The 22,716-nt window shown below is 35.2% G+C and overlaps 5 protein-coding genes across 8 annotated transcripts; 1 reads left to right on the top strand and 4 right to left on the bottom strand.

Moving 5' to 3' along the window:
- Positions 1-1,428: 1,428 nt before the first annotated feature.
- On the bottom strand, positions 1,429-3,416 carry LOC114723107 (cytochrome P450 71A1-like). The gene is made up of 2 exons (XM_028909259.1): positions 2,441-3,416; positions 1,429-2,258 (listed from the first exon to the last, which is right to left on the bottom strand). Exons 1-2 carry the CDS (start codon positions 3,338-3,340, stop codon positions 1,629-1,631), a joined length of 1,530 nt encoding a protein of 509 aa, XP_028765092.1. The 5' UTR covers positions 3,341-3,416; the 3' UTR covers positions 1,429-1,628.
- A 4,501-nt stretch (positions 3,417-7,917) lies between these two features.
- On the bottom strand, positions 7,918-10,001 carry LOC114723106 (cytochrome P450 71A1-like). Its single transcript, XM_028909258.1, has 2 exons — positions 8,970-10,001; positions 7,918-8,691 (listed from the first exon to the last, which is right to left on the bottom strand). Exons 1-2 carry the CDS (start codon positions 9,957-9,959, stop codon positions 8,080-8,082), a joined length of 1,602 nt encoding a protein of 533 aa, XP_028765091.1. The 5' UTR covers positions 9,960-10,001; the 3' UTR covers positions 7,918-8,079.
- An 850-nt stretch (positions 10,002-10,851) lies between these two features.
- LOC114723109 (serine/threonine-protein kinase AFC2) lies at positions 10,852-14,500 on the bottom strand. 4 transcript variants are annotated; one of them, XM_028909261.1, is made up of 11 exons: positions 14,337-14,500; positions 13,253-13,445; positions 12,739-12,919; positions 12,597-12,645; positions 12,387-12,501; positions 12,070-12,161; positions 11,823-11,973; positions 11,636-11,700; positions 11,446-11,543; positions 11,257-11,359; positions 10,852-11,172 (listed from the first exon to the last, which is right to left on the bottom strand). In XM_028909261.1, exons 1-11 carry the CDS (start codon positions 14,433-14,435, stop codon positions 11,026-11,028), a joined length of 1,293 nt encoding a protein of 430 aa, XP_028765094.1. In that variant the 5' UTR covers positions 14,436-14,500; the 3' UTR covers positions 10,852-11,025. The 4 variants fall into 4 exon arrangements, with proteins under 4 accessions (XP_028765094.1, XP_028765096.1, XP_028765097.1 ...); XM_028909263.1 differs by lacking the exon at positions 13,253-13,445 and having other exon boundaries at positions 14,337-14,448; XM_028909264.1 differs by lacking the exons at positions 12,387-12,501; positions 12,597-12,645; positions 13,253-13,445; positions 14,337-14,500.
- A 1,204-nt stretch (positions 14,501-15,704) lies between these two features.
- Positions 15,705-16,334, bottom strand: LOC114723140 (Werner Syndrome-like exonuclease). Its single transcript, XM_028909290.1, has one exon. The coding sequence runs from the start codon at positions 16,332-16,334 to the stop codon at positions 15,705-15,707; it is 630 nt and encodes a 209-aa protein (XP_028765123.1).
- Positions 16,335-19,937: 3,603 nt separating this feature from the next.
- On the top strand, positions 19,938-21,807 carry LOC114723183 (cytochrome P450 71A1-like). Its single transcript, XM_028909345.1, has 2 exons — positions 19,938-20,875; positions 20,971-21,807. Exons 1-2 carry the CDS (start codon positions 19,958-19,960, stop codon positions 21,580-21,582), a joined length of 1,530 nt encoding a protein of 509 aa, XP_028765178.1. The 5' UTR covers positions 19,938-19,957; the 3' UTR covers positions 21,583-21,807.
- Positions 21,808-22,716: the final 909 nt, after the last annotated feature.

A 22,716-nucleotide genomic window follows, 5' to 3' on the forward strand; every position in this document is an offset into this window, starting at 1 on the left:
AATGCTAATCTGCTCATAAGATTTGTCGTACATGTATATTACAAATTTTGATCCATTTAATTATTCGGCAGAGCATATCATGGGTGACGATTTTAAGTTTTTAACTTGAAGAAGTTATTTATCTCTAGCTTTAGTAACTTTTCTATTAAATATTTGAAAAAATTATTGGTCAAAAGTCCTTAATTAAAAACTTAGTATAAAGATACCCATGAACTCAGGTGGGGGCAACTCATCTTTAAACATGAGCAATGTCGTTTTCCGTATGGTCGGAGATTAAGATCCATACAATTTAAAAAAAAAACAAAAAGATAAGGTGCTTAAATATCTCACAGTATTCATCAAGGAGCATCCAACATCAAAGTTTATTTTGGTTCTTATATGTTTTAAAAGTTTATTTTCATAGCAAGAATACTCTAACGGATTACATAGTTGATCATTATTTAATGGTCAAACTTAATAACAGATTACAGTTCAGAGCCAAAATGTTATGAAATAAAATTTTCAGGACATATAAGAGTTAAAAAAAAAAACTTTCACGTGCTGGGTGCTCTTTTATATATATTTCCGAAGTGTTTAAACACCTTATCCCACTTTAAAAAAAGGTGTCCCAAAAAAAGGGTTGCTGATGAATCTTTAAACAAAGTTGAAAAGTACCTAATTTGCATAGTTAATTTTTTAATTAGGGACTGTCAATGAATTCTCCACTTGGTAATATTTAAGATATGATAATAAATAATATCTGTAAAATAAAAAACCTAGAGTTCGACGACGCACGAGACTTTGACCTTTGAAATCTTATGTTACGGGCAGAAACGGTTAATGTCATGAAACTATTCGCCTTACAAAAACTCGCGCACTGAGATAACGTGTGTAGAAAAAGTGAGATGAGAACTGTCTAAATTGGGGGTGGGGGTGGGGGTTAAGAACTTGTTTTATTATATTTAAGGGATAATAATGATAAACAGTAGCCCGCAAAATCAGTTTTTAAAACTAAAATACTACGTACCTCATAAGGACTTGAGGCCCTAAGTAATCAACCCAGAAAGAAAAAAATACTCTTCGTCTTCGACTTAATATTTTGCCTGTAATTCGAATGAAGTTTCAAGATTCGTTAGCGTACAAGCTTCCATTATCTTATCTTCTTCACATGGTGCACTATATTCCAGGTTTTGTCCGGTTATTACTCACATATTAGTGCGCCAATACATTCAATTAATATAATCATCAATTTTCCAACTAATTACATTATTATTGCTTGGACTGAAAGCCACTCCCACATATAATCAAGGCTGAAATTTATGGAAATTCTGTGCATACAGAGATATTTTGATGACCGCTGGTTACTGATGGTTCGTTTTTCACTTTTATATTAGTGGACCCTGAACACAAATTTGAAAACTGGGCTAACAAAATGGGATAGAGAGGGAATGGCACAAAAACAAACGCAGAATCAACAACCACTGATCATGCTCGTACTCATTTATTCTGCCCTGCACGTAGTATTTTTCTAGGAAGATAAAACCTGATACAATATTACATCCACAAATCAGACTCATTTATTTAGTCCTATACCACTTAACTTCATAAACAAATCACAAGTATTTGCACAAGACATGATAGAGAGCAAATTAAGCAGATTGAGATTGGAGCGAGAGCGGTATAGGTTGAAGAAAAATAGGGACTTTCTTCTTCACTGTGAGCCCATACGTCTCACTCATGTCAATGTCACACTCGGGTGAACCGTCTTGAGGCAGATTCCAATCAAACCAGTGAAGAAGACTGGCCAGCAGGAACTCAACTGAAGCAAGTCCAAAGGCCACACCAGGACATGTCCTTTTCCCAGAACCAAATGGGATGAATTCAAAGTCTTGTCCTTTGAAATCCATCTGATTCTTCTCAAATCTCTCTGGGATGAAATCTTCAGGATTTTCCCATATTTCTGGGTCCCTTTGGATTGCCCATATGTTCACAAATATCAGTGTTTTGGAAGGAATATCATAGCCTCCTAGTTTTGCATCACAGATCGTTTCTCGAGGGATCAAGAAAGGAGCCGGTGGGTGTAATCTCAGAGCTTCTTTGATGACAAGTTTCAAGTACTTCATTTCGTTTATGTCACTTTCGTCCACTTTTGATTTGGAACCCACCACTTTTCTCACCTCTTGTTGCGCCTTTTTCATGATTCTTGGATTTCTCCACAGCTCTGTTAAAATCCACTCCAGCGTCGTTGATGTAGTCTCGTTCCCTCCTAAAAACATGTCCTGAAATTACAGAAACATCCAAATGCAAAAATTAATTCATCAGTTAAACTTATCTTTATGTTGATTAATAGCTTCAAACACCTTGTGTGTGTGTATTAACAGAAAATAGCTAAAAGAGATAAGCCTTAATGCCTTATAACACTAAGCTCAGATATTTTGAGAGGGATCGATGAGAAAGAGACCGTTAGGATGGCTTTGAGGTCATTTTGGGTGGGCTCGAATTCAAGCTTATCGCTCCGTTGAAGTTGAAGAAGAATATCCACAAAGTCTTTCTTCTCATCGTCCTTCTTTATCACCTTCTTATGATCCTCAGTCACCTGATCAAAGAACCCATCCATGGCTTTAAACGTGTCTTTAAGCTCTTGAATTTTCCCAGTGAGAACATCAACCCAACCCAACCAAGGAAAGAAATCTCCCACTACCAACTCTGCAAGATGAATCATCTCCTTCCTCGCAAGCGTCCCAAATCTCCCACTGCTCTCTGATATATCATACTTCTGTCCAATTATGCATCTGAATATTATGTTGTTGGTGGTGGCAGATATGAGGTCACTTATGTTCACAGAGCAATTAGTATCACTCAAACAAGCTCTTCGTATCTCCTTCACCATTTCTGCAACTTCTTCTTCTCTTATGACCCGGAAAGATCGAACCCTTTTCAGGCTCAGAAGTTCAAGCACGCAAATCTTCCTTTTCTGTCTCCAGCTTTCGCCATAGGTGGCATAGGCGATATCTTTACATCCATAGAGTAAGGTTCTGGCAGATATGCTTTGGAACCTGCTGGCAAAAACTGCGTCTTGGTTCTTCATCAGTTCTCTGGCCAAATCTGCAGAAGAGACCAGTAAAGCAGGAATCCGACCGAGCTGTAACCACAAGAGAGGACCGTGTTTCAGAGAGAGGTCTCTGAAAGAACGATAAGGAAGAGTGCCTAACTGATGAATATGGCCGATAATTGGCAATTTCGGCGGAGATGGAGGCAGATTGGGTTTCTTTTTTGTTGGTCTTGTAAGTTTAATTAACACGAACAAGAGGGCGACGAAGCCTAGGAGATACAAGTTAAAAGTGGCATTCAGAAAAGCCATTGGTGATTATTCTAAGTATATATTGAGGGGTTTTGATGATGCTAATTTTGCAGAAGGATGAACGGGACAAGGGGTAAGGGAAGAATGCAGAATGCAAGTTCATGTATAAAAGATATATATGTGTGTGTGTCTGTATGTATGCATATAGACACACACGTGGATAGAGACATAAGCACGCATCTGTGTATATATTCAAGTCATTATCCATGTGGAGAAAAATCCAGGGCACCAGAATCGTACAAATATCTCTAAAGTTTTTGTTCAAAATTATGAGGAAAATATTATTTTTTGGATAAACATAAAAATGAACATAGCATTATAATCTTTACAACACAATCGGAGACATAAATATGTTTGTATGGAAAAAAAACATAATATTTCATTTATTTTTTATGTACCAGCTTTTAAATAAAATAAAATATTAAAAAATTAAAATATTTCGGATAGAATTTAATACCGCTGTTTTTTTTTAAACGGGAAAATTATCCCAAAGAAATGGCCCACCAAGTTGTTTCCAGTGTGTAATACGTCACATAATTATATCAATATACGTAACAAAATATTTAATTTAAAAGTCCATACATATTTTTAACATTTCAAACAAGTCATAATTTCAAAACATTTCTACATAACTTAACAAAATAAACTATTGATATCTTATAGTCATCGCAAATAAAAATATAATATAACATGTGCTTGAGGAGTACAAAAGCCTTTACAGCTCACTCCATTGGTGCCTTCCCTTGATTCTTACTAGATCCTTCGCTTGAAAATTGTTAATATAAAGGGTGAGATCAAACTTCTCAGTAATTGAAATTCTAACCTATACAAGCAAACCATATATGATAAACCAAAAATCTGTTTATATGTGTGTATATGTAAATATATTAAAAATCACAGATTTGATACATTCAATTCAATTTCATTTTTTCAATATATCCAAAAATAATGCAATATGCTGCCTCCCTTATATCACTGTCCACCTTTATACCGCTGACTGAAACTATAGGCTAACACATAGTCTAATAGGAACTAATCCATTTTACTGAATTATTCCAAGCTCACCGATACTAGAGATATATCCGGTCAAAGATATAGAGCTCAAGCTCGGACTATGGCTTCCCTCCTTTGCGAATAGGGAAGTGTCACATGTCCCATAGTTCTAATGAATTTCCAGCTAAAGGAAAACATGGAAGAAGGGACCCTGACAAATGCCATCCACCGTGTACCGAGTGATGGCATGCCACGTGATAATTTATATCCATACAAATATCCTTCTATCCTTAGCCCAACGATGCATATGTTAGATGCAAATAATATTACATCATAAATATGTCCTCAAATATATTATTAAAAATAAGAGAGCAATAAAATTCATGTACCATTTAACAACAATTCATGATAATTTTATAGCTATTAATATATTTAAATATTGATCATAATTAATAGCAATAAATCTTAATAAAATCAGGTAACATACCAAAACATTTATTTAAAAAAATCATAATATTATATTTCAATATAATATAAAAATTAATAAATTCACAATATAATCATACACAATTCACATGTACAAGAAAGAATTTTTAGAGTTATCTGGTATTTTAGAGTACAAATATTTACATAAAGATTACTCCAAAATTCTCAAGAGTCTACAAAATTACATATAAATATTTATTAATATAAACTCATAACTACTCTAAAACTACTCTAAAATTCTAAGACTACCCTCTAAACCAAAATTACATAAATATATTAACTCTCCCAAATCTAGCCATTTATAATAGATATAATATTATTTTGAAAAATATAATTTACATATAAGGCTATTTAAATTTAACAACTTAATTAAATATATTTTTATCATCCATCTAAATATTTTATATTAAAATTCTCAATTATTTATTATAGTCTCTTTTAAAAAATTTTCTCAAACCAAACAACTTCTTTGAATTAAACAAACTGTAACATTATTTAGTTTCACAAAATTCTCAATTTACAATTTTTCAAGCCTTCAGAAATTATTTCAAAAATATATCTTTAACTTATTCAATATTTAAACTGATTAAAACCTCAATAATATATTAAATAACTCAAATAAATTATTTAACTTAAATTTAATCGGTAAAATATTCTATATCTTCGAATAACAAATTTTTTAACTAAAATCTTAATTTAAAATTCTCAAAACAGTAATTGAGTAAATATAAACCAATTAAAATTTCTTAATAATTTATCTTTAAATTTCTACAGTCATATATTGTTAAAACTCTACATCTACTCCATATTCAAACGGTAAATTTTTCTCTAAACATTATAATGATATTAATAAGATGAAGCTATATATAAATATAGAAAAAATATTCATAAAGAAAATTTAATAAAAAGAAGTAGTTTTGTGTATCTAAATGATCTCCAAAACTTGTCACGTACTCTGCAACTCAGCTTTCTCTCTTTTCCTCTACTTCTCACTCTCTTTTCTCTTCTCTCGCTCCCTCTTTCTCTTCCGCCTCTCTTCCTTTGGCTTGAAAATTTACTGGGATGAAGGTATTTAATAACCCCATATGCCATTCTTTCCACCGCCCCTCTCCCATTTTTTTCAACCTATACTGTCCCCATGATTCTTTTTTTTTTTCCAACCTGCATCCTCCCTTTTTCCTTCTTCAATTAATACTATTGCCAATTTTTCCACCTTCATTATTTACTACTCTTCCTCAACATTCTTCCGTCATCTGTTTCTTCTTCTTTTTTTTTCTTCTCTTCATTTTAATACTCCATCCCAACATTCTTCTTTCATGTACTCCACTCCATTTTTTTCCAACCTCATTTACTACTCTCTCCCCTAAATTCTATTCCTAAGTCAAAAGCCACAACTTTCCACCAAATTCGGTGGAAAGTTGTTTCTTTCTTTTTTTAAAAAAAATAATAAAATATTATTATATATATTAATTACAATTTTTTAAAAAAAATAGTATGTTTCATCAATCATTACAAGAGAACAAGAATTAAAAAAAAGAGACAAGAAAATTACAGCTAGCAATCATATCAATGTAGAAATAGTTGCCAGTAATTGCTTGAATGACCATATGCTAGAAAAATTAATCGAGTCGATAATAATGTTAACGTTGAGGGTTTTTTTTCCCCCCTCTTCTTCACAAATTTCACATTAAAACAAAGAATAGTGTAAACCTACTTTGTTGGCAAAAAAAAAAAAAAGTATAAACCTTCTTGTATCATTCCTTGCACAACATATGGGGACCACTGCAAAAAAAAAAAAAGTTAACAATATAGAATGACCATGATTAACACGCAAATATTTGTATTTTCTGCATCTATTTTTGCAGTGAGAATATCTCATCAAATAAAAACTTATAATTCTTGGGCAAAACTAGATGCATAGAGGCTGATATAATGTACTGGTTTTCAGAGGAAAAATCCAAAACTTAAAGGGAAGTGAAGTCCTATCATATTGCATCAACGTTACTGTCAAACAGTAATTATGGATAAATATACAAAAAAAGATATTTGTATGGTCATGAAAGACGCGTAATTGATCATACTTCCGAATTCGCAAGTGGGTGTTAATATGTTCCATCAAATATTACAAAGATAGCCTATACTCAACAATGCCACATATTCGAAATAAGAAAAAACAAAAATTAAATGAAAGAAGAGAAAGCAGGTAGAAGTATTAAATCTCTGTCCATATGGAGATAACTAATGCTTACTTAAAAGCAAGAAAGGTTAGAAAAGGAAAAGGAAAATGAAGAAGCTCATATATATCTATATATATGCGTCTTTGGAGGCTGATATATCTGTAACGTGACAACTCGCAAATTAACCGTTTTGTTGCAGCCCCACAACATTTTTTGGTGCTGTTAATACTAGGTTAAAGATATATATGCGCGCGCACACGTGTGTTTCATTAGCAGATTCCAATTTCATGCTCATTTTAATGAATCTAAACACATGTCGTTTCATTTCCTTCCTATATACTCTTCCTGTCCTAAATATAAGACTCCTTTTATAGTATAAATTACATTAAAAAAAAGGTCTTATATTTAAAATCGAAAGAAGTAATTTAGTATATGGATGGATCAGGATCTCTGTTATAACAAACAAGTTTCAATTGCCTCTTACTTCACTGCCGTACAAAATGGCTGGGAATGAGATTGGGAAGACAACTCTTCTTCTTCTGATCAAATGGAGTGATTCCAGGAGTGTTTGACTTTCTTGAAAAGTGCTTTTAAAAAGTATTTTTTTGTAAATTGAGATAAACTCTTCCACATATTTACTTTGTATACTGTAAAAGCACTTTTAAAATCATATTTTTTATTTCATCCAAATACTCCCGAAGAAGAAAGGAGGGAAGGAAGCGATATAAGGAGGCAGAAATTTTTACCGATGGCTTGCTGGATGGATGCATGTCAGAAGAAATTTTTCTTTTAAAAAAATAAAATAAAATTATAGTGTTTGAAGTATAAAGACAATAATTATTATGGCATTTTAAATTTTCATCCATGCGTACAAACTCACTTGTTCATCAACACTACTTTTACTATTACTCAGTCATATATATATTGACTCATTTCTCTTCATTAATTAAACAAGACTCCATCCAAATAACACAAGGTATATGGCACAGAAGATGAAATTTTCAACATAAACAACGTGCGTCACATTTTATTTAGGTTTTCGCACATCATATCACAAGAACGAACAGAAAGCCCAACATATTACTACATAGGAACCAAGTAGGGTTTCGGCTGAAGATAAAGTGGCATTGTCTTTTTGACTACGAGCCCAAATGTCTCGCCCATATCCACGTCACACCCAGAAGAAGGCAGCTTCCAGTCAAACCAATGAAGAAGATTGGCGAGCTCGTAATCAAGGGAAGCCAGCCCAAAGGCCATCCCTGGACATATCCTTCTTCCTGAACCAAATGGGATATACTCAAAGTCTTGTCCTTTCAAATCAATCTCCCTCTGTTCAAATCTCTCTGGAACGAACTCTTCAGGCCTTTCCCAGACTTGAGGGTCCCTTTGAATTGCCCACGGATTCACAAACACCATTGTCTTGGGAGGAACATCATATCCTCCTACTTCTTCATGTTTATTTGTTCTGCGAGGGATCAATAAAGGAAGGGGTGGGTGTAATCTTAGGGTTTCTTTGATGACACACTTCAAGCATTGCATTTTGTTAATATCAGATTCCTCTATTTTTGATTTGCTGCCCACCACTGTCCTTATTTCTTTCTGCACTTTTTCCATGGTGCTTGGATGACTCATCAGCTCCGACATTGCCCATTCCATAGTTGTTGAAGTTGTGTCGTTTCCTGCTAAGAACATGTCCTGAAATTTATAATTAAACACCCCACTTTAAGTCAGCTCAGTCATTTTTTATGTGAAATATCAATAAAAAATCATTACTTAGAAGAGTTTGTTTTATTAGTTAGAAGGTTTTTTTTATATAACTTAATAGGGCATCCAGTGAAAAAAATTATTACTTTAGATAAGACGTTATTTTATACGAGACATGCTCAAAGTCCTTATAACAGGGACCCAGGGGAGTACTAATTAAGTCCATATAAATTCTCAATTACTTTGCTAAACTAATAACTTGATCTTACCATGAGGATAGCTTTGAAGCTATCCTGATCCAGCTCAAAGTCAAGTTGATGACCAGTTTGGAGAAGAATATCGACGAAGTCTTTCCTCTCGTCATCATCCTTCTTCGCTGCCTTGTGCTCTGCGATCACCTCATCGAAGAAACGATCCAGTTCTGCGAAACTTCTCTTAAACTTCCTCACTTTCCCTGTTACATAATCAACCCAACTCAACGAAGGAAACACGTCTCCCAAACTTATATCCCCAAGATGAATAATCTCCCTCCTAGCCAAATTCCCCAACCTACTGCTCTCTTTTGTTTTAAACTTGTGTCCGATGATACACCTGCAAATTATGTTGTTAGAAGCTGCACTTAGCATCTCACTCATGTTCACGCTGCAACTTCCATTGCTTCTCCAGTAGGTTTCTCTTATGTTACTGATCAAATCCTGGATCTCATCATCCCTTATGAACTGAAACGATCGAACCATCTTCAAGCTCAAGAGTTGGAGCACACAGAGTTTCCTCTTCTGTCTCCAGCTTTCACCGTAGTCTGAGGCGAATATGTCCCTGCAACCATAGGATATAACTCTGGCAGCCGCGCCTTGAAATCTGTTTGCGAAATCTATGTCGTGGGCTTTCAGGACTTGTTTGGCTAAATCGGCAGAGGACACGAGCAGGGCTGGAATTCGACCCACTTGCAGCAGAAGGAGAGGGCCGTATTCATTAGAGAGGTCACGGAAGGATCGGTGGAGAAGAGGACCCAGCCGATGAAGATGGCCTATAATGGGAAGTTTTGGAGGAGATGGAGGCAGATTGGAGTATTGCTTTCCTCTTGATAGCTTGAAAGCTAACACAAGGGTGATGAAGCAGCAGAGAGACAAGTAGAGGCCTTGATTTGCTTCATCGGAAAAATGTTGCTTAAGAATTGGTTGAAAAGCCATGATGAAGCCTCGCAGGTCCATGCACTGATTGAATACAGGTGTGTATATATTGACAATTGTGAGTTTCATTTTCCAATGAATAATGTCGGGACTCTTTTGAGTTTTCCTAAAGAGCGACGTTCAAGGAATTGCCCCTTCGCAATGGAAGAAGGATCAGCGCCAACTCGATGCTGCATAAGCTTTTGGATCCATCCACATATATTTTGTTGGCGTTAACTCCTGGTTGGTTTTAGGCTTTTAACCCTTTGGACGTTGAGGTGTGTATGACAAGAGTGAACATAATAATCTCATAATTTCCAACATTCTTTCTTTCAAAAAAAAAATTTGGAAAGAAACATTTGTTTTTCCCACCGACGAGTCAGCTTTTTTAACTTTATTGTGTCATAAGATATCAAATATAATTGTCTCATTCTATCAAAACTCAATTTTAATTCCTATTAGTGCCCTGGGTTTTCAGGGTCCTATATCCGGTCCTCGCCTGCAACCTTCTTTTCTCTTAAAATTCAATTCAATTTCTTTGTTTAAATTCAAATTGAATTTTTCAACAAAAAAATTATTATTATTATTTAATTTTTCAACATTTTACCAATTGGGTTGAATCTGAATTGACGGTGGTCACGCGAGATTACCATTTTAGACTTCTCTCCCTTCAACTTAACTTTCATCACACCGATTACCTTTTCTGTTTCTTCTCCGTACTTCTAAAACTTGAGGAAAATTTTATCTGTACTCACTCTTCCATTTCTTTAAAACTGAAATTTTATGCTTTCTATATTACTGAATCAACACCTTAGACCTGACTTCAGGATTACAAAAACAACACAGAAAAATGCAGAACAGCCGACAATTGTGTTGCCGACAGCCGAGAGCCTTAAACTTTCCTAGTTCTTCCGTTTGAACTATCGAATCCCCGAAGACGCACAAGCCTAAGCAAGATTAAGATAAACAGCCCAGAGTCGAATGAATAAGAAATTAAGAGTGCTAAATTGCAGTATTAAACATGGTACAATGATCTGATATTTACATTGAATTCTTAGGGTCAACCACATAAAATTATCAGTTGGAAATTATCAGTCGAAAAACAAATTTGCGTTGCGGTTACAGGCTTCCCACCGCAATGTATCAAGCGAAAAAGCTATCTCCTAAGGTGATCTCTTGTAAAGAAGGGATGTCTTAGAGCCTCCCTAGCTGTTAGTCTTTCAGAAGGGTCATATCTAAGTAAACCCTGCAACACATGTATGAGATCTCCTGCTGAATGGTCCACATGCTGCATTACCAGATTCTGCACCACATATATTACCCACCTTTAGTAAACCACATGATTGAGACAAGGCTTATACAACGTCCGCAGGAATTGAAAACTAACCTGAAGCCGAGGCAACTTCATTACAGCTTTGATACTATCCCTAGAAGTGGCCCCCTCTGGCCAATCAAGTCTACCCCTTCGAACATACTTCTCAGCATGTCGGCTACACAAGGCAACAAAATTATTGATTAAACTCCGTTGGAAAAAAAAAAATCCACTGATATCAAACCCTAGGGTACAATCACTTACTCTACTCTTTTCAACATGTGCTGGGGCAACGGACCAAGAACCCTTTCCATCATTGCAAGGTGCTCCAAATTCTCATGAGTTTGAAACAAAGCTTCGCCCTACAATACAAACATATTAGACGATAAGAAAAGTAGAAAACCAAAAAGGGGGACGCATGCTATAAAACATGTAACAAAAAAGTAAATCATACCGTGCATAGCTCTATCAATATGCATCCCACACTCCATATATCACACGGATAACTCCATCCAAGTCCTGAAAGGCAATGCATGGTAAGCAAGATAACATCTGAACCACACGAGCCATAAGACAAAATATTTAACATGTCACTTGCTAAGATAACAGGAGTGATTCTTTTTAATAGTGCATGTATGTACCAAGTATAACTTCGGGTGCCCTATAATGCCGTGTTGATACAATGTAAGTCTGATCCTCTCGCTCATACGTGGTGCTACCAAAATCAATAACTTTGATAGCACTTGACTTTGGCACTCTCTTGAAATATGAACTTGGTGATCTGCAAGAGCTCTGTTTCATAAAGATATAATTGATGAATCAATTAGCTCTAAAATTTTCCTTCATGAAAATCAGTAAGAAAGCCAGGTATGAAAACAAAATACACACCCTGTAGTCAGGAACTTTAACATAGTCTGATGAAACTAGCAGTATGTTTTCTGGCTTCAAGTCTGTATGGATCATGCGCAAATCATGCATGACTGCAAATTCAAAAAGGAGAATTCAGACAATTAGCAACAGAGACCACAGAATGAGACTTCCGTCTTTACACATGCATAATAAAACTTTCTTAGGATGGGTTAGATTCAAATGATAACATTATCACCACCAATAACTTAACAGTGCAATTGACAATTCAACCAATGCAGAGTGACAGTAACAGAAATATGACCAAGAGAAAACTGGTTCAAGTAAATACTACACACATGCTATACATTCCAACAGTTGTCTGCCAATCTCGCGAACAAGATCAATGGGAAATGAGCGATAATTGTTTTTCCGAAGAAAATCGTATAAGCTTGGCCCAAGTTTCTCAAACACCTGTTGAAACCATTTAAATTCACCCAGAAGTCTTAATCCCCAAATTATCTAAGAATTGGGGGCATTAATCCATTATAAAACAATCAAATACTTACAATACAGATATGATTACGATAGTCAAACCAGTTCCGTATTTGTACACAACTGCAAGGAATAAACCCATTTAACCAAATGCCACAATAGAAATGTTATATTTCATTAGCTCATATTGTCAGAATTTCAGGTAAGAAAACTCACCGGTTGCCACCTTTATCATGTTTAGCAAGTTGTTGCAGCACCTCAATCTCTATCATGGCAGCCTCCCTATATTTTTTTATCCCCCGAACAATTTTTATTGCAACCATCTCCTTCCGTTCTCGGTCCCAGCATTCCAAGACTTGCCCAAAAGTTCCTTCCCCCATTTTGCTGTGTATCTTATCTGTAAATATGAATAGTAACAAACGTAAAACATAGATGCCAGGTTTGAAAAGGTGGACTCCAGAACCACAAAAATAGTTCAAATGCCCAATATGAACCTACACTAGAACATTAACAATGATCAACTTTAATCATCTTCCTAAAGCCAAATGATGACAAACCTATTAACTTATGAGAGATCCAGAATACATTACACAAGATTTTAATGAGAATGGAGACCAACTAAATGCCACAAATGCATACTTTAAATGACAAGTCTGTTAGAAAATAAACTACAATTTGACCATGATATATATGAATAGAAATTTCTTAATGATAGTGTAAGTGTAATTACAGCGAGAAGTTAAATTATCTCCAAGCGCAAACATGTAATGCCCATCTTTGTCATCATCTCGCCATGGGGGAGAACCATTTCGAGCTACTCCCTTAACATTTAGAGAATTATTTGTATGCTCTGAGGGCCCCCTTGAAGGTGCATAGCTTGAAAAATTTCCAACATCTTGTCCACAAAACAATCCTACCTGACCCTACACACAGTCATCCATTCATGTACCACTCAGAATTAACAAAGCAATATTCCACCCCACTATGATGAACCCTCACTTACATTACTTGCCACTACCTCAGATCGTTAGTTAAGGAAACAAACGAAAAGAGTAAGACTTTGGTACACGAAATTCATTATCAAGGGCATAAAACAGTAAATATAGAGTGGTCCAAGAGTCAAGGCAGATATCAAAACAAGTTACATGGATTCCGCAGCACAATAACCCGTCAAAGATACAGAATTTTCAGCAGTTCATAACAACAAAAAGGAAAAATTACGGAATTATCAGACACAACTTAATTTTCAACTCAGAAACTACAGGGAAAATTTTCCTTATTCAAACACTGCAGTATTTCCAAATATAGTTACCACCAGACAGCAAAATCTTTCCAAAAAAAACCTACAAAAGGCTAGATCCAGATTGACACATCAGATCGCTTTTGGGGTGAAAAACAAAATACGTACAAGAACGAATGGCGTTGATACAACTAATTATTAAAGGGGCAAGAAAATTTACACACATAAATCATATAAGATTCATCTAAGCAACAAACTTGAACAAGCCACAATACATCAGCAGTTCAAAGAGCTAATTACAGATCGGAGCCGAAAAAAAGGAATAAGACCCAGATCATAAACCAGATCTCAGGAATTCGCCATCTCCGTTCAGGAAAAAAATAATCACATGCAAGATAAACAAAACCCGGCAGATCCATAACGAAAAATAAAAACAAAAAATTATGGGCAAAAGCTCCGACCATACCTGAATTATACATACCTAATCTATAAAAACTTCACCAGATCTACAACAAAAAAGCAAAAAACACCAAGAAAACATATCAGATCTGAAAGTTCAGGATAAAGAAGTTACCTTTGGGACCTCAGGGATGTCCCAACCTAAACGAGCCCTCTTCCTCGGCCGACGATCCAGGTGGGTATGAGGAAATTCAAAGACACGCTCCATCTCCATGATCTCAAGACGAAACAAGGCAGCGAGAAGAGATCTGCAGAAGAAATCTCTATAGGATAACTGATAAGGTTTCCTTGGGTATGAGGAACCCTAATTTTAACCTGACAAATAATAACGACGCGGAAAGGCCGTTGAGAAGAAATCTGGCCGTCCACGTGTCAGCCCAAGGCATCTCGTTTGGATGGATTGTGCCGTCAAGTGGCGTAGGCCGCAACTATAGTTAAATAAAGTAACCATAGTTGAGTTAGGTTTGGTGGCCATGGAATAATTGCGAATATTATTGATTCCCTACGCGGAGGGGTATTCTAGGTCTTTTGGTTTTTGAAACAAAAATTTAGGTTAACTCTTTTTTTCTTTTTAACTCCAAGTATATAAATATTCATGATATATCCTCAAATCCCGACTTGATCGATAGATCACTCTTTTCATCCCCAAAGATATAAAGCAATATTGAATATATTTATATTTATTCAAATATTAATGATTTGTTTATACTCCAAAATTCATTCATTTTATAATATAAATTAAATCTTATGTTTAGAACCAGAGTATACATGAACATAACATTTGCATTGTACTACATTTGCATTGTGCTACCCCATGTCCTTAATATAAGAGTTGTTTTAATTTTTATTTTAATTCTAAATATAAGACCATATTCATTTTATTTTTATATTTATTTTTTAGAGATAATTTTTGTAATAATAGTAATTCTAGTCAATCTAGATGATCAAAAAATATTTTAGAAAAGATAACACATTATTATAAATAAATAGGTTAAATAATTTTTTTAATCTATTTAAATTAGTCATCTAGTTTTTATATTAAAAACTAGAAAGTAATATACTTTAAAACACATTATTTGTGATTTACAAATGATAGTGTTTTAGCTAAGACCAATATTTAAAAACGAAATGGGCCTCTGCTCAAATCATCCAGCCCAAGCCTCCCTACGTTTAAGAAACATGGTCTTCGTTGCCCAAAAATAAGGCAGCCCGAATCAAGGATGGCCTAGTTAATATCCGGAGTAACAAAACCGCAAACTTCGCAGATCAGGAAATCACGTAGTATTTCATATCATAGTAAACGATACGCAGACCATGAAGATAATCAAACCCCAAATGACAAGAACAACAGAAACAACAAAAACACACTAATTAAGCACAAACATAACAGAAGCCTGCCGCTAAAATATAAACCATCAAAATAACAAGCACAGAACACAAGAACACAGGCTGAAACACAGACATTAGAACATTCTTTCTATCCTCAACCGATGACCAGCTTGTGGCCAACACAATAAGAGGCGTAAGAATCCATGCAAGCATATTCAACTTGTTCCGAGCTCAATGTCGATGCCTCCCAATCACTCGCCTGAACATTAACAGGCTTCTTCAGATGGATATTACAAACGACCATAGCCAGATCTTTCAGGCTTGTCTTGTCTCCAGTAATCCCATACTTGTTCCTGCTCATGGCTAGCTCCCTAATGTCTTCCCTGTTCCTGAATTCTAACCCGTACTTCTCAGTAATCTTACTGATATCTTTTTCTATCTCCACTCCTACAAAAGTGAACTTGGAGTCCATGAAGAACCGCTTGAGCGAAGTGGGGAATTCCTCCATGTGCAAGAGCTGCAGAATGAGGCACTTGTCATTGATGCAGAGTTGTAAAGTAGCTGGTTTGACGTTAATTGCGTCTGTTGGTTTCCACTCCACGTCCAATCCCACAACCACTTTGGCGTTGCCACTGTATTTGTTTCTGATCTCTTGAACCCATTCGTCTGCAACAGCGGCCTTATCAGTGACTGTGGTTTCTATGGCTTTGCCTCCATACTTGACACTGTATTTTGAGGTGGCAGCAGGGATGTGAGAAATGCTTGAAGAATGTGATGCTGACATTTTGCTTTTCAGGTTTCAGATAAACCAGTCTCTTGTGAAGTGTGAACTGTGAAGCACTGTGCCAAGTTTGGGTATTATTTATAGCGTCAAGCATGAGAGGGCTTTGTTATGATTCTTCCTATTCTTGACTTTTTAACTACTCTCTTTAATTAACTTTTAATTCAGTGATTGGATTGGATTGGATTGGATGAATGGACGGACTTTTAGTATTCCAAGTTGGAGCCATCAATGAGTTCCAGTTAATGAGTTTCTTCTTCAACGTCAACAATTTGATGCAGAGAATGGACGGATGGATGGATGGAACTGGATATGCTATCATTAATGGAACGTCGTCACTCTGAAACTAGTTGGGAACAGTAATTATTAATGTGAATATGGTAAGTTGGACTTTTAGTATTCTGTGTTTGAACTTTAACTCATTGTGTTATCTGATAACGGGTTTAATTACCAATGAACAGGGTAATGATCCTGTAACTGTCAACAAACCAAAGGGCAAGGAGATCCATCGCTCTGAGGGAGATTGAACCACCAATGATTTTTTCTCCTCCCTGTATATCAACTGGCTTAGAGTCTGATGCAAACATTTAATGGAATGGAACAGAACGTCACTTAGAAAATTGTTCCAGAGTTTACTATCTCTTGGAAATACTACTATTCATTTTCGAAAATGGACTTCCACCATCCTAAGTTTCTTCGGGAAAAAGGGCAAAAAAAAGAAAAGAAAAAGAGTCAAAGAACATGAAGCAAAGTCAGCGCAAAATAAACACAAAGCAATAAGCAGCTTGTGGCCAACACAGAGAGAGCCAAAACATTCCCTGAATACACACCACAAACGTTCAAAGCCACCTCTTTCAAACCAGGCCGCCCAGTAGTCCCCTGCTTCTAGTAACCCTTCAATGTCTTCGAATCGATTCAATCTTAATCAGACCATACCCATCATCACTAAGCAAGGCTTATATGTGACCGACCTTCAACGTTATCATATTGGATTTAGAATTCGAAGTTGATGTAACAGAATAGTGACCCCTCTATGGGTCCATTTGAATTGATACTAGAAAAAATGACTTATTTTCAATTTGACTTCTAAAAATTTAAAATTAAGTAAAAATTAGATTGTGTAATATACTTTATATTTAGATTGACTTTTATAAAAATAAAGTTGTTTGGATCATTATTGAAAAAGAATAAGTTTTTCTAAAATGGCCGAAAATAGCATGAATTTTATTAAATAGTACTCCCTTCAGTTCAAAATATAAGCATTAAATAACTAAATCAAGTGATTCAAAAAATTAAAATACATTTAATAATTTAACTAACATTTCTTGTTTTGTAAGTTTAACTAACATGTTATCTTATAAATTGGAAGGAGTAGCATTTAATTTCTTCTCTTTTCATGGTTTAATTTCTCCCTTCGTGGTAGTAAATTTTTCAAAAGTGAGACTCACAATTTTTTTAAAAAAAAATTTAAACCTCTTCCCTTTCCACTTTTCCAACACCACAAGCATCAAATTGTTTGCTTTTGACTTCATCCTGCGATTTTGATATACTTTTTAAAGCTATTCCAAATATGATAAAACATGTCAAACGTGCTTTTAACCCTGAAAAACTGCTTAAACGCCACTTAAACATGAATCCAACGAAACTCTGTAAGTAATGAATTAGGTACCCACCGTGCATTTCATATTTGAGTAATATATATATAGGTTGTATCTTTCATCACATAAGCCAAATACAGTATCGTATGTAATTTTATTATACACATTCACATTAATTAGTATTACCTCCGGTCCTTAATGTAAGACCTCGTTTGACTTTTATTTTGGTTATAAATATAAGACCACAATCCACTTTGTCTCTGATATTTATGTATTTTTTTCAAGATAGTCATTCTAACAAAGATAGCTCTAGCCAATAATATACTTAATTAGTAAGGGTATTTTAGAAAAAAAAACACTTATTTATGACAAATAACTAATTTAATTTTTTTTCTTAATTTCCTGAAATTAGTCAACTAGCTCCTATAGTTAGGGAAGGTAGTATTAACTATCAGTAGATCTTAACACGTGTAAGATCTAAGGCAAATCTCTCATAAAAAAAGTTGAGAAATGAATCCCATCACAAAGTGTACCCATCTTCTCTTTTAATTAAAAGTACAAATACTGACAGCGTGAGATTACGATTATATTCTAGTACATAACCTACCACGTACAAAGAATCATCCATATCATTAAGATACAAGAATTTTCGCAGCCTTCTTTTTTTTTTTTGTGGTTTTTACATGATACTACCTCCGGTCCTAATTATAAGATCCAGTTGATTTATTTGAAGAGATTAAGGAAGTAAGTTAAATTAGTTATTTGTAATAAATAAGTGTTGTCATTCCTAAAATATCCTTGCTAATTAAGTGTATTGGCTAGAACTATCATTATTAGAAGGATTATTTTGAAAAAAAATGCATAAATATGAGAGACAAAATGGATTGAGATCTTATAATTAGAACCAAACAAAAAGTCAAAAGGGGTCTTATAATAAGGACCGGAGGTAGTAGTATACCTATATGATTTAACGTATGACGCATATCAATGGAAATATATTCAAAGTGTTGTACTCCTCCGGTCCTTAATATAGGACCCAATTCTTGAGTTAGTTTTGGTCCTAAATATAAGACCCATTTATCATATTTATCAATTTTTTCTAAATTACTTCTATGGATATTCTTTCAACCATAATCAAGTAGAAGAGGAAGAGGGGTATTAAGAAAGATGATTATGGTGTTTTAGGAAAAATATGTCACTTTTCTTATAATTAACTAACTTACCTAACTTTCTTAATCTAATCAAATTAGTTAAATGGGTCTTATATTAAGGACCGAAGGAGTAATATAATTATACAAGATGTCACTTGTGACACCGCAAATTCAAACCTTGTGATGGTAGAACCAGGAGTTCCGTGTACGTTCAAATTTCTAACTCAACAATGAATATTCATTGGTGTGTTATCGGATTTTTTCTGCTTCCCTCCGTGTGTCTGATCCAGAATTCTAATTCCTATAAGATATGTTCCCCTCTTTTCAATCCAAGAAAAAGATATATATATATATATATATATATGAGAATATGTTTTGATTTTTATTTTGATTCTGTTTGTGGTCTTCGAGGGTCCACCCCCATCCAAAGTGCGATCCATCTTGAGAAAAATATTAATATAGGCCCCCCCACGTGTTTGACTCAGCACTAAGACCAAAATCATGGGACCGCCTCAATTTGTTTTCATGCAAGTTGCTTGGTTAACATCTTTTAAATGCTCAGCATGGTATGATAAAGGAAAATTATCCGATATAAGTCAGACAATTTATTGGAGAACGGTCAATATGTCTACCTGCCTTCAGATCGTATTCGAAGATAATTTCTTTTAATGTTCCTCAAACTTATAAAATGTTATACGAGTATCCATAGAATACAAGATGCGCTTTTCAGCATGACTATTAATTTAAGATCCTATTTACTATTATATTTTATTTACAAAATCATTTTTCTTTCTTTTCTGCTATCTTTGGACACTTTATGTTTAGCTGATAAGAAGAACAAGAGGGGCGGGTCATCCATCTTGTAAACATCCATCAAATGGCTGCGTTGCAATGGCTGAGGGATGGCTTTCAACCTTTCTCGCTTCTTCTTCCACTCATCCTCCTTCTTGTACTGATAAAGCTTCTTCTGTTCCAATACAAGTCCAGAAAACACAGATCCCATCTTCCTCCTGGTCCACCTGCCATACCCATCATTGGCAATCTTCACCAACTCGGCACCATGCCTCACCTATCTCTGCAACGCCTTGCTGCAAAATATGGACCCATGATCTACCTTCAACTCGGAGAGATCCCAACTATTGTTGTTTCATCTGCTAGACTTGCAAAGGAAGTCATGAAAACCCATGATCTTGCTCTGGCAAGCCGACCACAGTTATTTGCAGCAAAACATCTGTTCTACAATTGTACCAATGTTGTCTTCTCTCCCTATGGTCCATACTGGAGAAATATCAGAAAAATCTGCATACTTGAGCTTCTGAGTGCTAAAAGAGTAGAGACATACCGTTCTGTTCGGGAAGAAGAAGTTGCCCGTCTGGTTTCTCGGATTGTAGAGTCTTCTCCGGGTACTGTGGATCTGACTAAGTTTCTGGGTTTGTATGCAAACGATGTCCTTTGTAGGACTGTGTTTGGAAGGGACTTTTCAGAAGGGGGAGATTATCATCGGCGTGGATTTCAGAAGATGCTCGAGGAGTACCAGGTTCTACTTGGAGGATTCAGTATTGGTGAGTTCTTTCCTTCATTGGAATTCGTGCACAACTTGACAGGCGTCAAGTCAAGATTGGAGGACACTTTTCGACGATTTGATCAATTGTTTGATCAGATCCTCAAAGAACATGCCAGCACTAAGGAAATAGAGGAGCATAATAAAGACCTTGTGGATGTTCTACTCGAGGTACAGAGGAATGACTCAGATGAGGTGCCTCTAACCACAGATAATATCAAGGCAATCATCCTGGTAAATGAATCTTACCATCAAGTTCTCCAATGAACACATGAAAAACTATCCTCGAAAGTTTTGTCCTGTCTTCCTAATCATGTCTGTTACTGCAGGATATGTTTGCTGCAGGAACCGATACAACCTTCATAACTCTTGACTGGGCAATGACAGAGCTGGTGATGAACCCTTTGGCCATGGAAAAAGCTCAAAATGAAGTGCGAGGAGTCCTAGGAGAAAGAAGGGTGGTGTTGGAGAGTGATCTGCATCAGTTGCAGTACATGAAAGCTATCATCAAAGAGATATTTCGATTCCATTCTCCAGTTCCAGTACTGGTCCCAAGAGAATCCATAGAAGATGTTACCATAGATGGGTACAAAATTCCTGCAAAAACAAGATTTTATGTCAATGCGTGGGCCATAGGAAGAGATAAAGAAAGTTGGGAAGATGCTGAAACATTCAAACCAGAGAGATTTTTAGGGAGTGATATTGACTTCAAAGGGCAAGATTTTGAGCTAATACCTTTTGGGGCTGGTAGAAGGGGTTGCCCTGCAATTACATTTGCCAATGCAGTTATTGAGCTAGCTCTGGCTCAGCTGCTTCATAGTTTTGACTGGGAGCTTCCTCCGGGAGTTTCAGCCAAAGATTTGGATCTCACAGAAGTTTTTGGCATCTCAATGCACAGGAGAGATCATCTCTTTGTCGTTGCTAAGCCACACTTTCCATGAAAGATTGAGCCATCCCTCCTCGATTTGGTTTTATGAATAATGGAATAGTTATGTTCTAAGCAGGAACTAGAAATTTTAATAACTCGTTCCTTGCAGCACAAGTGTTTGTTTATAATGAACATGATGCATATATCCATCATCATTGTCTATTGATTACTTTCTCATTGTTATTTGTTAATTTAAGAATATGAGAAACATTTTTTATGAATAAAATCACTTATTCTAGTTTATCACCCCTCACATTCTAGTCGATTGACTGTGTTTGGGTGACACCCCAAACCATGGTTTGGGGAATAAATCACCCAAACACCCACCCAAAAACCAAAACTATGGTTTTGGAAAAAGCAAAAAATTTTTGCTTTTGGAGAAAAAAAGGAGAGTGTGAGAGTCTATAGGATATGTATCTTGTTATTTTTTTATAAACATATTTAATCTTATATTTTATAAATATATATACATATTAATTATTTATTAATTATATTATCTTATGTATTATTAATTATGTTAATAAAAAATATATTATTAACAATTTTATTCCTTCAAATTAAAATATATCATAAAATCTTTTTTTTTTGTAATTATCATATTAACTTATATCTTTTTTTTAGTAATTTGTATATATAAAAAGTGCTTCTGATAACAACTATCCAAACACTTTCACTTCTCAAAATCACTTTTTCATAAAATCTATTCTTTCAAGAATCTATTCTTCCCAGAATCTATTCTCCAGAATCACTTTTCCAAACCACGGTTTGGTTTCATCCAAACACACCCTCAAGTATCAAACCACTAGAGAGATTTTTACAAAGCCTATAACAAACACAGCGCTCTGGTTGATCATCCAATTCATTATTGAAAATCTGACATAGATTAAAAGATAAAATAGGCTTAGCCTCATTAAAAAAAAAAAAAACACACACACACACAGAGGAAGGCAAGGGATTTCAATAAAATTTACTGGGAGAAATACAGTTGTCATAAGACTATGGCATGTTTGGCACCAGAAATGACTTTTGAGCCATAAAATTGCTTCAGAACTTGTGAATAACTCACATATTGAGCTTTAAATAACTTCTGAAATGAAGCAACTTTTTGAGTTTTTGTTGCTTGCGCATTAGGTTGCTGCACTGTGCA

This window comes from Neltuma alba, unplaced genomic scaffold (assembly GCF_004799145.2).
Source record: "Neltuma alba isolate B1F8T4 unplaced genomic scaffold, ASM479914v2 tig00012124_pilon, whole genome shotgun sequence".
Classification (NCBI taxonomy): Eukaryota; Viridiplantae; Streptophyta; class Magnoliopsida; order Fabales; family Fabaceae; genus Neltuma; species Neltuma alba.

What these genes read in the sequence shown, in the direction of transcription:
- LOC114723109 (XM_028909261.1), bottom strand. Translation starts at nt 14,435, where the DNA reads ATGGAGATGGAGCGTGTCTTTGAATTTCCTCATACCCACCTGGATCGT. An exon ending in AGATAATTTAACTTCTCGCT is followed by an intron (nt 12,920 to 13,252) that starts GTAATTACACTT and finishes TCATATTTACAG; the next exon opens with ATAAGATACACAGCAAAATG. An exon ending in ACTGTTGGAATGTATAGCAT is followed by an intron (nt 12,162 to 12,386) that starts GTGTGTAGTATT and finishes TTGAATTTGCAG; the next exon opens with TCATGCATGATTTGCGCATG.
- LOC114723140 (XM_028909290.1), bottom strand. Translation starts at nt 16,334, where the DNA reads ATGTCAGCATCACATTCTTCAAGCATTTCTCACATCCCTGCTGCCACC.
- LOC114723106 (XM_028909258.1), bottom strand. Translation starts at nt 9,959, where the DNA reads ATGAAACTCACAATTGTCAATATATACACACCTGTATTCAATCAGTGC. An exon ending in GCTTCAAAGCTATCCTCATG is followed by an intron (nt 8,692 to 8,969) that starts GTAAGATCAAGT and finishes TATAAATTTCAG; the next exon opens with GACATGTTCTTAGCAGGAAA.
- LOC114723107 (XM_028909259.1), bottom strand. Translation starts at nt 3,340, where the DNA reads ATGGCTTTTCTGAATGCCACTTTTAACTTGTATCTCCTAGGCTTCGTC. An exon ending in ACCTCAAAGCCATCCTAACG is followed by an intron (nt 2,259 to 2,440) that starts GTCTCTTTCTCA and finishes CTGTAATTTCAG; the next exon opens with GACATGTTTTTAGGAGGGAA.
- LOC114723183 (XM_028909345.1), top strand. Translation starts at nt 19,958, where the DNA reads ATGGCTGCGTTGCAATGGCTGAGGGATGGCTTTCAACCTTTCTCGCTT. An exon ending in ATATCAAGGCAATCATCCTG is followed by an intron (nt 20,876 to 20,970) that starts GTAAATGAATCT and finishes CTGTTACTGCAG; the next exon opens with GATATGTTTGCTGCAGGAAC.